The following is a 17781-nucleotide window of genomic DNA, read 5'->3' as shown; positions in this document are numbered from 1 at the left end:
GTGGCCCGCGACCGCAAAAAGGTTCGTCACCCCTGATTTATATTAAGTGTAGCTGACACACGCCATGTAGCTGACAAAACAAGTAGGCTAAATTATTGAGTTTCATGATGATCATTCATGATTTTGACGTTCTTACGTCACGGACAACGTAGCTTCTGATTGGCTCGAGGTTTTCTCGACAGTTAAAGAAATTTTGCCGTTAAAGTGCTTACCACAAAACAGACTGGTGTGCAGTGCTTCCACTTTTGTGGTAATTACCACAATTGTGGAATTTTCATCATGCTTGATTGCTTGTGGTAAAAATGTGGTAATGAAAAATTTGCGGTAAAAATGTGGTAATATGGAAAGTTTGCGTGGAAATGTTGCCAAAATGTGGAAATTATAAATTTAGAAAATTTGACATAAAATACTATCAATAAATAAGTGCATTTAAACTGTTGTCTTTCGAAATCAAACCTATAATATGCAAAAAAACTACTTATAATAGCATACGACTAGCATGTTCCGCTGTTCGATTTGATTTTGGAATGCTTTTGGAAACAACAAGTGAAGGAAGAGTTTAAAAAAGTCGGACTGAAGGAGAAGATGCAAGGGACAGGGTGAAATGGAGAAAAGGGACTAAAACAATTGCTGCGCGGAAACAATCGGCCACCCCCACTAGTGGGGAACAAACCGACGACGGATTATGATGATGATGAATGCGTCCTGACTTTTGACTTTGAACCTAGGGTGACCATGTGATCATATTCATAGTAAAGATGTCTTTCAAATTCTAGCTGCGTTACTTTGCTTGCTTATTTTGGACGTTTTAATAACTGTTAATAAACTGAGTAGTTGTTTGAGACCTTATTTTACACTGTATAATGTAAATATAGCCAAATAATAGCGTTGCCAGGAATTCAGTCCTAATTTGAGAAAAGTTTAAAGCTGTTGAAAACAAAAACATTTTGGAATTTTTTTTAGTTCCAGGTAAAGATCAGAAGCCTAACCTTATTCCTAAGTCTAACCCTTACCTTAACCAGTGGCGTAGCCAGAAAAAAATTTTGGAAGGGGGGCCCAAATATTTGATGGATCGAAGAGAACGACAAAGTATTTGATTAAAGACATCGCCACCTGATGTGCAGTGGCCGAGTGGCGTATCCTGGGGGTTGTGCAAAGGGAAGCAATAAAACTCGTGGGAGGTTAGAGCGTGCCGTAGGCACGCGTATTGTAGGGGGTCCGAGGGCATGCTTCCCCGGAAAATTTTTGAAAAATTACACTAAAATAATGGATTATAGCGCTTTCTGGAAACACTTTTAGGGTAATATTTGTATGAAATTTATTAGCAGGTAAACAGCTATTAACTTATTAAAGGTAGCTCTTGCACACGAATGGGCAGAAACTGTGGCTAAAATTAAAGAACACCAAAAACTCGGCTACAAAAAAACCTAACAGAGTAAGCGATTCTGAAATTGCTTCCACAGATTAGTTAAAAGAAGCTCAAATCGCGTAAACTTTGGGCGATTTACGATTTGCAAAATTTATTAGTGTCTTTCTGTGTGTCTAAAACAAGTCCTGGGGGGCGTTAATAGCCAGATGTTTTGGAAAACGATATAAATTTCTACAAATTTTGTTATATTTTTAACAACGGGCTCAACTTCGGAATCCAAACTTTGAAAATTTGGGGGGGCAATGGCCCCTTTCGCCCCCCTGGCTACGCCTATGACCTTAACCCTTCCTAACTTTAATCCTAACTCTGGAAACACCTCATTGTAACCATGGCAACAAGTGGGTAAAAATAGCCACTTTGTTAATGTAAAAGTAAGTCGAAATACGGTTAAAATCGGGAAGAAACTCACAGTAAAAAATGTGGTAATCTGAGGACAAATGTGGTAATACAAGTGGTAATCAAGCTTTGTGAAAGTGGAAGCACTGCTGGTGTGGTAATCTTCTTTCTTTTCAATCAACACACTTCTGATGGAATGACGTGACGTTTCTGAATCCGCCTTGATCGCTTCAACACGTGGCGTAATACAAGATGTACTTCCTGATCTCAACAATCTAGTGTCGTTGTCACTTGTCAGCCACCCTTAGTCAAAAGCATTCAACCGGCAATCCCAGAAATGTTACAAGAACACTTTGAAAAACGCAATCATTTTTATCAACGCTCAGTCTAATGCAGCATTTGTATAGGAGGAAACAATTGAATACCATAAGCTCCACACGTACCACAACTCAAGCGGCACAAAGTAGTATCCCAAATGTCAAAATATGTTTTGTCTACTGAAGATCCCATTTTTAAAGATTACAAGAAAACTGCAATTGTGTGCGATGAGATGTCCCAAGCAGTGCCGGATTAAGGGTCTGCCAACTAAAAAATTAGAATTATCCGTGTTGCCAAATCAGTGTCACAAAGATCGTTGTTGCAACTATAACACAGGGTAGGCTACCGTGCAAAAACTTGGTCATATGCCTAACTAAATAACAATTTTTCGCGTTTTCGCGATTGAAAACGCGTTAACTAGTTTTTGGAGGTCAATCTTATGGAGTAGATCGCTTTCAATACACAAAAGTGCCAGTGTACCAAGACGTTGTTGACACATTGTTGAACGTTTAACGTTTTTAATTCGTTTCAGTTGTGAAAACAATCGTTCCCCTGAGCAATTCGCAGCCATTAGAGACAAATACATTGTAAGTGCTACTTCAGTGTTCGGAAATGCATTAGCCTATAAACATCAATAGTGTGCAGCATTTTAAACATCTTCTAGGCTCTTCCTGTTGCTGTTGTTTCATCGCGTCTTTGCTCTTTATACCAGCACATAAACTCACGAAATTCTGATGGGAAGTCGGAAGACAGGTCCTTTAAATACACACCAACCAGACCTGCAACAGCAACATCGATGTCTTTAACAGACATGGAGTCGTACTCAGTCAAAACCCCAAACCTCTGCAGCACCATGGAATATGCATCGATACGTTTCTGTAGTGCACTCTTCAGTTGGTCGATGATCACATAAAACGTGTTGATTTTAAATTTTTGCTGGCCCGACATTCCTTCCACTGTCCTCATCATCTGTAGCAGCTCCATCGCTGACATGCTTCTGATCGACGCTTTGGTGCTGGCCGACTTTCAGATCTATGAAGCATAGATTATTTGAAGCATAAAACGTCCGATTTTGGGGGCAGCAGCGCAAAGGAACATATTAAACATAAATAAAAAAGACAAGATTAGAAATGAAGTCATCAGAAACAAAACTTGTATCAAAGATGTCATAGAAACAGCAACAAACCTAAAGCGGCAATGGGCGGGACATATAGCAAGAATGACAGACAACAGATGGGCCAAGATAACCACAGAATGGACACCAAGATATGCAAGAAGAACTAGAGGGAGACGAAAAAGAAGATGGCGAGATGACATAGAAGAAAAGATTGGCATCACCTGGATGAGAACAGCAAAAAACAGAATGGTGTAGAAACATAATATGTGGAGGCCATCTACCAGCAGTGACATGACCGGCTGATGATGATGAAAACGTCCGATAAGAAGCGCTTCACAAGTCACACTCACAGCTTCAATTGCACTATAAAACTAGTCTATGGAAAATTACAAATATAATCGTTAGGATCTGCTTTACAGTAAATACACTCGAGACTAGGGTTGCCATACCGTCCGGAAAATTCCGGACATGTCCGGAATTTAGGGTTAAATTTTGCGTCCGGGAGGAATTTAAAAAAATCCTCAAATGTCTGGAATTTTATGATGGGCGTTTTGGGGAATTCAAATTGCGGGAATAATCCTGTAAATAAAGTATTTCCTATAATTATTCAATATTTTGACTGGAGGAAAGGGGGTTTGCAATTAAAATTGATTGAGTTCACAAACAAGGCAAACGAGACTGCCGACACAATAGCCACTTATGTAAAAGACACCTTAGAAAAAAGGATGCTTTTGAAAAAATGTGTGGCATTTACAGGAGACAACTGCAATACTATGTTTGGAGGACTTCGGCGTAATGAGCAAGGAAACAATGTGTTTGCAAAGTTGAAGAAAATGTTAAACCCATCATTGATTGGGGTTGGCTGTTCAGCACACGTTTTGAACAATTGTATCCATCATGGGGCTGAAAGAATAAACATCGATATTGAAAATAATATCAATAAGTGTTGTACTTCCAGACGTTTTAATATAAAATAAACAATAATAATTGTTGCGATAGCCAACCAAGTGTGAAAACCATTTACCTCTTTTTACTTACTCATTCATTGTATAAAAGCAACGCAATATACAGTAAGAAAGAAACGCAAAACAATCAACTAAGGAACGTGGTACAGAACGCTCAATTGATTACACGCGCAGTGCGGTAGTAATCAATTCCAAAGTCTGTACCAGAAAACGCTGAACTGTGATTATGTAGTGACGCTGGTCACGAGTTACATATATTCAACGTAAATAAAATGACGACTATAACACCTCCCCCGATAATTTTTATACACAAAGAAAAATATGAACAAGACACCGAATTAAACAATAAAACTCAAAGTCCGAAACGGGCCGGAGGTCTGCGGCGACGGCTCGACCTTCGTGGGTTGTGTGGCCCGAATTCCGGTACAGTCGGTGTGTCGTCCGAATTCGTTCGGGCGGAGGTAGAGATAGCGGAAGAGTCGACTGTTGGTGCTGGAGTTTCTCCCGGCTCCTGGTCCTCCGATGATGCATAGCGAGGTTGCAGTTGGTCCACATGGCGCCTCCACGTTGGACCATGTGGCAGCAGACGTACCAGGAAGATTCGGCTACCCTGTCGCTTAATCACCTCGGCTGGAACCCAACGAGGATCCTGGCTCCGTCGTGGAGTGAATGATAGCGCGTAACAGGGATCTCCCGGTTTGAAATGTCGTTTTGTACTTTCGGAGGTGTTCGCGTTGTGAGGGTTTTGTCTTGGTACCACTTGAGACGATGTGGGGAGAAGCGTGTCGATCTTGGTTCGAATCTGGCGATTGTTGAGTAATTGGCTTGGAGAGTAGCCACTCGGAGTGGGCGTGCGTCGATATTGCTGTAGGAATTCCAAGACGGCTTGTTTCGGGGGCAGGGAAGATTTGCGAAGTGCTTGCTTGAACGTACGTACGAGGCGCTCCGCCGCTCCATTGGTTTCCGGATGGTAAGGGGCACCCGTGATGTGTACCATACCCCTCTCCTTACAGAAAGTTTGAAATTCTGTGGATTTAAAAGTAGTAGCATTATCGGTAACTATAGTATGGGGATAGGCGAAATGAGCAAAATCTTCTTCTAGCAGGTTGATAGTAGCTGTTGAAGATAAAGAAGTAGTAGCATGAATACATGGGTATTTAGAAAAAGCATCAATGCTGAGTAACCAATGGTAACCCATGAATTCTACCGCATGATCTATGTGTAGGCGACTCCACGGTGCTTCTGAAACCGTCCATGATTGGACCTGGGCTTTGGACTGCGGTTGATGTTCGCCACAGGTACTACACTTGTGACAAAGTTCCGCTATGTCTCGATTGATGTTTGGCCAGTAAACGGATGTTCTTGCCAACTGCTTCATTCTCTCAATGCCGAAATGTCCTTCATGAAGCAATTGAAGGACGGAAGGACGAAGTTTGGACGGGATGACTACTCTGGAACCGTAAAGTAGACATCCGTAACAAGTAGAAAGAGAGTCTGCGTACTTACGGAACGGTTCGACCGGGTCTTGTGGAGAAAACTTGGCCGGCCATCCTTCATGAATGAAACGCCTAGGTTTGAGAAAAACAGGTTTAGCATCAGACTTAAAATCTATGTCTAGTTCATAATCTCGTAAGCACCCGAGTTCAGGCTTAAAAACATCTTTGAACTCGTCACATAAGAAGGAGCATGCTTTCTCCAGACTCTTATCAGGCTTGTCGCATGACTGGATACTCTGTAAAGTAGAATAGTTAGACAGAAGGAATTTATCGATAGAAATTCCTAAAGACGAAATTGCATCACGACCTAGCAAGTTCAGTCCTTTGACTGTCGTGACTACAAAAGGAATATTTTCTGACCTTCCCGTGGAAGGACAAGTTACCTGGGCCGTGAAAGAACCCGTGATTGGTACTAGATGCTTGGTAGCAGATTGGAACTGCGACACTGGTGCTTGCAATTGAGGTGCGCCTACCCGAGTCCAGACGTCGTTGGAAAGGAAATTTCCATTTGTAGCAGTGTCCAGTTCTAAGTGTGTGGTTACCGAATTAATGGAGATCGGTACTTCTAACTTTGAATTTCGAGGTTTTCTGCAAGAACTAGAGAGCATGTTAATTTCCTCGATACAATTTACCTTAGAAGGTTTGAACTGTCTAGCTTTCTTTCGACAAACACTCTGTAAGTGTCCCGTAATATTGCAGAAATGGCAAGTGGCTTTCTTAAACCTACAGTCATTGGCGTTGTGGTTGGAATTACCACAGCGATAGCATTCTTTATTTTTAGAAGAAAAGAAAGTACCTGTAAGTTGCCTAGTTTTTGGAGGTTTGCTGATGGTCCTTACTTTCGCAACTGGTACTGGTGGAGTGCCGTAAACAGTTTCTTTGGCCACCTTGGCTGCCTCTTCGGTTTCTGATGCAACCTCCACCGCACGTTTGAAAGTAAGTTCATCAGCTCTGATTGCTCTGATTTTGAATAACGCCTTAAGCACCGCCTCGTTACCTATTGAACAAATAAAACGAGTACGTAAAGCTTCGTCCAATGGATTTGAAATGGACGAGAAGTCACAGGTGGCAGCTGCCTGGCGTATGCGGATGGCTAGTTCTTGAGCTGTTTCACCGGGCTTGCGCTTCATTTCGCTCCAGAAACGGAATCGCTCCCTCACGATGAAGCGTTTTGGGTCGAATTGTTGAGCCATGTAATTTGTAATTTCCGTCATGGTGAGATCGTTGACTTCTTTTGGGTTTTTTTCCTGCGCAGCCAAATTTGTTAACATTTTGTAGATTGTAGGTGATTGATTGGTGAGAAAAACCTGCGGCATTTTGTCTTGTGCGACTAAATGTGCTGCTACAAAGGTGTTAAACCTCTTCCAATAGTCTGCCCACAATTCAGTGGTGGCATCGAACGTTACGAATTTAGGTAAAGATACCTGCTGTTGTATTGTTGTTGGTTGTGGTCTTGAAGTTTGGGCTCGTATTTCTCGTAGTTGTTCAAGGTGGCGCTTTTCTTGGTTGGCAATTTGATCTTGATGACGTTGTTCTTGTTCTTGGTGACGTTGTTCTTGTCTGGCAATTTGCTCCTTCGTCTGGCGTTCTTGGTTGGCAATTTGTTGTTGCAGGACTTCGATCAGTTTCTCCACGTTTCTAAAATCCTGTAGAAATTCTGTAAAGATCCTGCCGGCGACGCCAGTTAAATGTCTGTTGTATTTCCAGACGTTTTAATATAAAATAAACAATAATAATTGTTGCGATAGCCAACCAAGTGTGAAAACCATTTACCTCTTTTTACTTACTCATTCATTGTATAAAAGCAACGCAATATATAGTAAGAAAGAAACGCAAAACAATCAACTAAGGAACGTGGTACAGAACGCTCAATTGATTACACGCGCAGTGCGGTAGTAATCAATTCCAACGTCTGTACCAGAAAACGCTGAACTGTGATTATGTAGTGACGCTGGTCACGAGTTACATATATTCAACGTAAATAAAATGACGACTATAACAATAAGATATATCAATATTTTTCTATTTACACAATTAGAACTGAACAACTGAAAGAATACTGTGAATTTGCAAATTGTGAATACAAGAGACTTCTCTCTCATAGCAAGACTCGCTGGCTCTCCTTGTTTCCTGGAATTTCAAGATTGTTAGAAATGTTTTCACCCCTGAAGTCCTACTTTTTGTCACAAGCACATCCACCAATAGTTATTAAACGGTTCTTTGAGAATGAAATGAGCGAGTTATACCTTTGGCATATGCACTCACTAATGTCCGTGTTTCATGGACGTATTCAAGTAGTTGAGAGAGAAAACAATTCCGTTGCAGAAGTGCTAGAAAATTTGGAGCTGGTTTATAAGGTGCTTGTGGAAAGGAAGAATGAAAACTTTATGTCTTGAAAGTTAAAAGGCTTTTAGTTGAAAAAAGAGAAGAGGGATATGAAGATGAATGTAACAATTTTCTTTCCAAAGTTGCAAACCTCTATGAGAGATGCTTGGAGTACCTGTGCAAATGGATGAAACCAATGGAAGAGTTTGCTTGTTTCAAATGGATGACCTTGAACGAGATACCAAGTTGGAAGGATGTAGACTGTAGAGCCTTGCCTGGAATATCTGATTGGTAAAGGGGTTGATGTGGACGATGCAAAGTGCTTTGACCAAATCTGTAACTTGAAGCAGTTTGTGGAAAGTTACCTACAGAACGAAGAATTTATTAAATTGCCAACGCATAAGAAATGGTGCAAATATTTCGATCAGTCTACGAACATCACATGCCACTCAGAAATTTTAAGGATTGTACAGTTTTTCTTTGCTGTTACATCCCACAATGCCAATGTAGAGAGAGTCTTTTCACTGATGCAAGTCAGTGGACTAAAGAAAAAAACAAGTTGAGCGTTGCGACTATGAAAGGCATATTGACTCTTCAATATACTTTCAAAGATATGTGCTGTAGTGAATTTTTCTCATTTTTGAAATCACACAAGGCCCTATTGAAGAGAATTAGATCTTCAGAAAAATATGCATGTTCAGAAGAGTAAATTCGTAGTGACTTTACTTACAAGCGTGTCTTTAATTTGTTTTAAGCATGTAATTGCTGTTCTTCCTTTTTCGGCACAACCTAATTCCAGAGATGTACGTATGCGCCGCAAATTCTACGCCGCATACATGCGGCGTAGACTTTTTGTTTGCGCTAACGCTTGCGGCCACATTTTTTTGGATAGTTTGCGCTTGAGGATGCGCCGTAAAGTTTTCGCGGTTTTTTAGCGCATAGCGTCAACGCATACTTTTTAATGTCTTAGTTGTTGTTTGCAATTTTTTTTGTCAAACTGCGAAATGTTGACGTCTTGCAATTGCCCATTGTTCTAGTGTTGTGTCACAGTGTCATCTATTGTTCAGTCAGCTGGAGTTTGTTTGTATATCGCACTACTGCCTTTGACGCTTGAGTCCCACGTGGAGACTGAAGTCTTGCAGAAAAAAAGAAAGAATTAGTTAAAACAACTTAGGCCTACTGCGAAATTACTTAGTAAATTACGGGTCAGAACAGGAATGTAATGTAAGCAAGCAAGTAGGTAGGTTGGTAATGTCGCTCCATGTAAAATGTAAACAATGACTTGCAGTGGCGGCTCGTTGTATTTATAGCAGGGGGTGCTGCAACCGGAAGTAGCCTATACTATACGTGAAAGAGTGAGCGCCAAAGGCGCGATGCCAAGCAAGGGGGGTCTGGGGGCATGAACCCCATAAAATTTTACCTTATTTTAGTGGTATTTCATGAATTCTGAGGCTATTTGAGCACTTAATTTCCTGATGTTCAACAAGTTTAAATAGGTTGTTTTAGCATGTGACCTTTGACCTTAACTTATTATCGTAAGTTAACAATGAACCTTAACAAAATTTAATTTAACAACAATAATGATAACCTAGTCTCTAAGCTTTATCTTTTTGTGCAGAAAGCAAAGCACATTAGTCTAACCATGTAACAACATCAGTCGCAGCCACCTAATATCGTGCTTGAAAACAATGAAGTACAGTATTTGCAACAGTAGCTAGCTTGACCACGTCACCAGCAACTGCAAAATTTGCAGTTCGAAATTGTAGGATTTAAAGCAACCTCAGCCAAAATATGACGTCATAATTTCTCTTTGTTCTTCTTTTATAAGATCGCAACTGCATTGCTTGCAGTTCAGAGCTGCCAAATACAGAACTTAAAAAATCATAATACTTTTTAAAATCCAGAAATTATGAAACTTCCAGTCGGTAGGATTTATAGAAAACATGAGAAAAAACGTGAAATTATTTTTTAAAAAAATACTGAAATATGCAGGGGGTGCTGCAGTTTCGCAGTTTCTATGGACGAGCCGCCACTGATGACTTGGCTTCGTAGTGTGAAGTTTTTTTAGTCAAGCAGTGTTGAAGGCGTTTGTAAGCAATTGTGAGCACTTTAATTTATATTAGTTAAGTCTTACATTTTGGGGCAAATCAGAAACTTCTCAGGCAATGAGCAGTGCAGCCTATGTATCTAAACAAACTCAAATATTTGGTCTCCGACCGTGATTGCTTGCATGATGTTGTACTCTGTATGTTATATGTAGTACATTACTTTGCCTTTGCCGGTCATTCTTGTTGTAGGCTATGTAGCGTAGTAATGTGTAGGCCTACATACAGTAAGCTATCAAGCTAAGGTAATTTTTACTTGACAATTTATACATTCTGTTGCGTAAGTATGTAAATATATATGTTTTGTAACTTGATGAGCAGTTTAGCAAAACATGCATCCAGGGGCCAATTGTGAGAGGCTTTTGAGTAGCCTACTGCTAATAACACTAGTAATGCTAACTATCCCTGAATGCTAATAACAAAGAGTTGTGCAGTTCAGAATCTAAACTTGCTTGTGTCTGGCAGTTTTGTCTTCCATTAACCCACTTTTTAAAAATCTCATAAAAAAAAAGCATAGAGCTGAGAGAATTATGGCAATTCTGAGAGAATTATGGCATTACAAGCAACATTAGTCTTATTCAAACGGAATCATTTTAAAAATAGTGTTTTTTATAATGGATTTTTAGGGAGCGACAGTTAGTATATTACTAGGAGCGACAGTTAGTATAATACTAGAATTTTCTTGATAGGCATATGGTACAGTTTCTTACACTACACTATTGTATTCAGGGAATAACTTACGGTAATACTAATCTCCAAGTGAAATGGAGCATGATAATACAAATCCATGGCCCTACATGGAAAAGTATTTTAAGCTCTCTTCTTCGAAAGGCAAAAACTTATATTTTCAATGCCAGATGTGCCTTCCGGCCAAGAAGATAATTTCTTGTAACGAGAAATCGCGAAGTGGCTTGAAAAGTGTGTTGTTTCGAGTGGTTTATACCGTGTGAATGTTTGGCACCTAGCAAACAAAATGAGTTTGCGCTAGAGTATGCGCTAACGCTGACGCCGCCAACTTTTTTTACAAGTTGCGTTGACGCATGCGGCGTATAGTTTTTCGAACGTTTGCGTTTGCGCTGACGGCGTCAATATTTTTTGTATGCGCGTACATCACTGCCTAATTCTCATTATTATTTTTCACTCTGAAGTTGAGATTTTTTTCAGTGACGGTCCGTAGCTATATTTAGAGAGTGCTTACCCTGCCTGGTGTGAGATTCTGCTCGTGACAGAATACAATACTTTTTATTTCGGTAGCTGGCGCTTTAGCATGAGTATATCGTACAACGTTTGCAGCTTTCGCATTTCGGTAGCGCATATATATGGTCTCATGAAAATAGTCATGCACTGTCTGGAATTTTGCTTTTTCAAATATGGCAACCCTACTCGAGACCCAATCTTGCACTACCTACGTCCAAATACTCAATCTGATCTGATTATCATTCTGAATCTGACTAAAATTTATTTCTAATTTCTTAAACACAACACAACGCCACGTTTGTTTCGTTGCGTCACACAACAGAAATGCGAATCTTTAAAAACATCAAAAAGAAAGTGGCAACATGTTTCAATTCGTCTTTTTTTAACGATTTTTGCAACCTTTAATTCATCTGGAAAAACAGAGCTATTAAGATAAATACTTATTAGTTTAGAAAATAATTGTTTTGTAAACATGACTAAATTTCTACTGATTTTAAATTGGCCTGGATTTTTGACTGGCCTGTAGGCACGTGTCTACTTTGCCTTATGGTTAATCCGGCACTGGTCCCAAGAAGAGATGGGGTTGGCAATTTCGTTGCAATATCTTCTCGTGACCACGATGCTTCATCCTCTTCATTCACCACAAAAGTTATGGAATCTGCGTGCTTGCTATTCCTTACCAACACTCGCTAAAGAAAAACTCCTTCAAACTCAGATTCATCGATAACATCAACTCTACCAACGTAATGCACAATTCTTGACTTTCCAAGGATTTTGACTATCACGAAATCTCCCTCAATAATTTCCTGATCTACTTCTTCCAAATCGCAGTCATCGTTCAGTTCTATCTCCACATCACTTTCACTGGTAGAGCTGCTCAACTCTCCTGAGCATAAATGGATCAACTCTCCTACAGTAGGCTACGCCATTTTTTGACTTCGTCATTAATATTTTGGAAACAGTGCTTTGAAGTAGATCAAACGTATCCCAACTAAAGCACAGTCTATAACCTACATACATGATACATGCTACCAGTGGCGTAGCTAGGGAATGTGCCGCCCGGGGCAGATTTTCCGCCCCTTCAAGAAAAAGCATGTGAAAATGAAATGCGTTTTTTTTAATTGACTAAAAGTGGAATTATTGTATGTTTTGAACCAGTAGCGTAGTCAGTAATTTTGAAAGGGGGGGTTTTAAGGGCCGACGGGCGAAGCCCGACGGCGTCCTCGCCAAAAACGACACCCAGCGGCGGTGGGTCTGGGGGGCCTCCCCCAGAAAATTTTGAAAAATTACTTTGGATTTGGTGCATTCTGAGAGCATTTTCAACAAAAATGTGGGTATAAATCCCCTAGTATAAATATTCCTGTAAAATGGTGCTGTCCGGTGGCATAGCAAAAGGATAAGATCATGTTTTCTTGGGAATTTTTCGGTAACTTAATAAAGCTAAGTCTCTATGTTTTCTTGTTGCTAATTCCTGGCTGAGATATTTGAATGTTTGGTATTGGCAAAACTCGCTCTTTTAATGGAGTTTCGTTTAAAATTAGGCAAACTTTGTTTTAGAGACATAGAGACTGAAAGCATCATTCTCAATATCGTGACGTCACATGCGTGCCAAAGGGGTGGGTTGTAACCCCCAAACCCCTCCTCCCCCTTGGCTACGCCACTGTTTTGAACGTTGCCATTCTGTTTGCTTTTATTTTCCGTGTACTTTTGCATTATCAACAAAAAAAAAACGTCCTGTCTGAAAGTGCCGCCCCCCAGACGTGCCGCCCGGGGCGGTCCACCCCCCACCCGCCCCCCCTAGCTACGCCACTGCATGCTACACCTGTTGCAGTAATAGGCTACTATCTGCTTTTGTTATAGAGAAACGAAATATCTTACCTGTGAACCAAAATTTTACTTTTTTGCCTTGATATAACGTTTTCTTGCTTCAAGTTTTAAGCTTGCTGTTTAGCACCTGTAGCGCACCCAGCATGGGGCTAAGGGGACTCAAGCCCCCCCCTCCAAACCCACCACCAAAAATGAATTTTTTGTATGTTTCCCATTTATACCTTTTGCTTACAGGTTAGATATGAATAGGACACAACAATACAACAGGGCTGAGCATTATAACAATATATTTTACATAATTTACAAATAGTTTTAACAGTCGAACGTTTTCGGTTTAACTTAAGCCCTCATTAGAAATCTGAAAATATTTATAAAAATGCAATAAATTTCAACTTCTTGAAGGTAAAATTACATTAGGAAAAGGCAACTACATAAATAACTACCGTACAAAAAAATTTGCACCACAGGGAACGTGATACATCAAGTAAATGTTGAAGAGAATGGACGCGCCTCCAGCAAATAATTGTTTGTTTAAATTTGAGTTGAAGCGTTTGATTAACAGTGCTTCCTATCATAACAGTGAATTTTGGTGTCAAATTGGGATTTGCTTTTGCGTAAAATTTTAAATGAGTCAGCAGAGAATTTTCGACCAGTGCAAAAAGAACACTCCATGATATGGTCTTTGATGGCGCTTTTCTTTAACTCTCTAAAGTTCAGATGCTCCCGTACTCTCGTGGTCAAATTTCTGGTGGACATACCGATCTACCGTACGTCAATGCCGAATCACACGGACCTGTAAAACTGTATACGACATTTGAGCAGAGAGACGAAGGCGTCTGGGACTTTAGTTGAAAATACGAACTAAATTTAATATATAATATATTCTCCAACTTTGAACCATTCTGCTGGGAGTTCCTCTACATTTCCCAAAACTAATTGAATCATGAATCCGATGCATATACAGTTCGTTGTCGTCTAAGCTTTTGGGGCCGAGGGTCTATCCTTTTACTACCCCAGATTCACGATGTTCCCGGACTACACTGGAAGGCTGCTAGAGAGCAGCCAGTAACATTTAGGAAGAGTTTTTCCTCCATTGTTGTTACCGGTGTAGCAGTCCAAGAGTTACTGCATGCCAAAAGTTACAAGAGTTGCCAAATATATCAATTAAATTTATTTAATTTCTTTTGAAAAATAATTAAATTTTCACCTCTCAAAAGGTCAGATTAATAATTAAGTTTTATAAGTGTTTTGTAATTTAACTGAAAAGCTTGCATTAGTTTGAGAGCAATGAATTCATTACACTTAGTTGAAACAATTTTCGCTTTTCTATCGATTGTGAAAACGCCGGGCACCGCTGGTAACTTTTGGACTGACAGTAACTTCCAGACTGCAACGCCGCAGAAGCAGTCCAAAAGTTACTACTATTGTAAGTGGGTGTGCTTTTTCGAAATTCTTTTGGGAAAACTTGTAAATGGACTGAAACTTCACTTGGTCAGTAGATTAAACCCTCTGCAAGTATGCGAAAAATGAATCCCAAGGATAAACATTCTTACCACGAAACCATAATTCTAGACTTTAAGTTTCGTGCCACGTGTTTTCGATGGGAGATAGGGAGTCCAACGGAAATTCATTGGAATCTCAAAGTGTTCAACACTTTCGTAAAAGCTAAAGCCTTCCCCTCGTGTGAGACTGTGATAGCCTACTCACTAGGGTGGCTCTTATTTGGCAAAAAATGAAAAAAAATTGAATTTTGTGTGGGACACCCTTTTAAAAGGTGAGGTTGTAAGAAAAAATAACACCTGTAAAAAATTTTTGAATTTCAAATTGATTTAGAGGTGGCCCTCCCCCCCTAAAGTTTTGCGCCCTCCTCCAAAATACAAAACCTGCATATCTCAAAAACTGCTTGAGCTAGAGATACGGTTTTTGTGTCAAAAGATGCAGAAAGCATGATTTCCTATCTGCTTTCTGAACAGTGATTGCGTCTATCTTGAGTAGAAAAGCAGTTATTTAGAAAAAACCTGTTTTCGGTATTCTAGCACAAAACAGTGCTAAACAAGTATTGTGGCCCAACCTATTCAATTAACAAAGTTCATAAACTAACCTGTAAAACTGGTAAAGCAATAAACGAAATAAGTATTCTTTAACTTTTATGCATTCATGCATAGCTAAAATAACCGTTTTTTATCATATTCCTTGGAGAAACTCCTGAGCGTGGAATCCGCTTTCCAGCTTCAGGTGCTATGCATCGCACTTGTTGGATGGCGAAGGCGATTTATGCAAAAAGCTTGATTTGCATTCATGGTATCTGTCCGAAGAAATGGTTGGACTAGCCTTGTTTGACTCTTGATTGTCTGTGGAAAGTAAAAAGCTAATGGTGGCAACCATGTTAGATGAAACAGGAGAACGTCCACCAAGGAGACCAAGCATCAAAGTAGATGCGTTTCTTAGCAATAAGGGTCTAGAACAGTATTACACCTCTAATTCAAAATGGTTTCTTCAGCTGTTGGGTGAAGATGAAGCAATAATTATACTTTCAAAGGATCTTGCTCATTGGACTGAAGATGGTGCATTTATTCAAGCTTTATACATGGCGAAGGGACTTTCAGTAGTGAATGACAGAGCAGAGAGAGGAGTTGCTCTAAGTCTAATCCAGGATTTTAACAAAATCTTAACTGAAGATGAGCCACAACTTCAGTTTCTTTTGCAAGTTGTTACTGAACACAGGAAACTGTTTCCAAATTCCAACAAGAACAATATTGTCGATTCTTCTTCGTTTAAACCTTCTTTGTTACTCCAGGGGTCAAGGGCTCTGTCTTTTACCACTCTTGGGCAGTGGCGATGCGGTTTAGATGCTTGAGCAAGTGTCGAGCAGCAATCCTTTGATTCGTCCATTTATCCATTGATTCGTCATCCAGTTCAAGCAGACCACGCACCCCATTTGGCGCAGTTACAGATGGTGTGGTCTGTGGTTTGTTCCTCTTTGCCACACTCACAGATTGCGGATGGAGCCATCCCCCATTTGTGCATGTTGGAGCGGAATAGTCTGACTCCTGTAGGCTAGCCCAGTACGCAGGCGGTTGAGCCGCACCCAGGCCTTATTATGCATTCCGGTTGGATGGGGGCTGGTGTCGGAGATACAACTTTAGAGTCTTGAGGAGTTCTTCTTCCACTCTGAGCTCCATTTGTTGTCCTCCCAGGTAGTCGCGCTGATGGATTGGTCTTCAGCGGTTTTCATCAGGAGTTGTGCATCACATACAAATGGGTGTCTCGATTTCAGTTGCCGAGGATGCTCGATTGCTCGCTCATAGACTCATAGAGACTTGAGTGGAGCAAGTGGTTGGGGTTCGTAGTGCGGCGAGAAAGAGACAGGATGGCTTCTTCGCGACGAAACTCAGTTGGTTGGTTGCCTGCAAGGACAGGGAAATTGTCCGATGGTGTAGGTCGCAGACATCCTGTCACGATACGCAAGGCAATATGTAAAATATTGTCGATAATATCGCTTCTTCCAGTACTGACCAGAATTACATTTTGAAATGAATGTTGTTACCAGTGTTCCCTCTAAGGTGCAAAAATTAAGACAAAAAAACGAAATTTTGTAGACGGTTTCGTGGTCACAAAAAAGGTTGTAAAATCAAGATTTGGTCAAATGCGTTTTTTCTAAATAACTGCTTTTCTACTCAAGGTAGATGCATTCAATGTTCAGAAAGCAGATAGAAAACCATGTTTTCTGCATCTTTTAACACAAAAACTGTATCTCTAGCTGAAGTGGTTTTCGAGATATGCAGATTTGGTATTTTGAGGGAGGGCACAGAACTTTAGGGGGGGAGGGCCACCTCTAAATCAACTTCAAATTTAAAAAAAATTTGCAAGAGTTATTTTTTCTGACAACCTCACCACTTGAAAGGGTGTCCCAAGCAAAATTCAAAAACTCAATTTTAAGAGCCACCCTACTACTCACTGAAGGTTGATGGCGTTTTGACTACCGATTGGCCTACATGTAGCCTAAGTTAGCCTACTTTATATTTCTGCAAAACGGTAGTTATGAAAAACCAGACCAAAATAGGCTCAGTGCTTCATTCATTGGAAAACTGTGGTTTTAACTTTCATGAAATAGGCCTACATAAAATATAGTCAAAGACTATGTTCGTCAACTACAACTCAAGACCAGCGGCTAACAAGTCAGCCTTCAAATGCAAACTTTGCACGATATATTAAGGCCTGTATAGCTTATTAAATGCCACCGATTCACGTATAGCCACGATTTAAACTTTGAAATGTTTGTAACGATGATCAATTAAATTATTTGTTTCAACAGAGCCATATAGCCTACAACGAGTCAATAAAACACTCATAGCACTACATTGTGAATCGTAGGTTGCATTATAGCACAATCAGGATGACAGCAAAAGACTATAGGCTAAGTGCAGGCCCGGATTAAGGTCAAATGGGGCCCCTGTGCTAATGAATTTTATGGGGGCCCTTACCAGCTTACGTGGAGCGTAATGGAAGTGGGCTGGTTTCGCTTGCAGTGGAAACCGAGCCTTGCTTAGGTAAGTTAGGTAACTTTGAAATAGCACGTGATCGATAATTAAATAAGCATGTGCAAATTAAGTCAACAATATTTACGTTATAATGGATGCAAAATCACACACATTAAATCAACGAA

General features: G+C 40.2%; 1 protein-coding gene across 2 annotated transcripts; it reads right to left on the bottom strand.

The window, feature by feature from the left end:
* Positions 1–1910: 1910 nt before the first annotated feature.
* Positions 1911–13420, bottom strand: LOC145786745 (uncharacterized). 2 transcript variants are annotated; one of them, XM_082598474.1, is made up of 3 exons: positions 11201–11281; positions 8162–8528; positions 1911–3115 (listed from the first exon to the last, which is right to left on the bottom strand). In XM_082598474.1, the coding sequence occupies exon 3, from the start codon at positions 3074–3076 to the stop codon at positions 2744–2746; it is 333 nt and encodes a 110-aa protein (XP_082454600.1). In that variant the 5' UTR covers positions 3077–3115; positions 8162–8528; positions 11201–11281; the 3' UTR covers positions 1911–2743. The 2 variants fall into 2 exon arrangements, with proteins under 2 accessions (XP_082454600.1, XP_082454599.1); XM_082598473.1 differs by lacking the exons at positions 8162–8528; positions 11201–11281 and adding an exon at positions 13167–13420.
* Positions 13421–17781: the final 4361 nt, after the last annotated feature.

Source organism: Aplidium turbinatum, chromosome 17, assembly GCF_918807975.1.
Source record: "Aplidium turbinatum chromosome 17, kaAplTurb1.1, whole genome shotgun sequence".
Taxonomy (NCBI): domain Eukaryota; kingdom Metazoa; phylum Chordata; class Ascidiacea; order Aplousobranchia; family Polyclinidae; genus Aplidium; species Aplidium turbinatum.
This window is presented reverse-complemented; position numbering and strand designations above follow the sequence as displayed.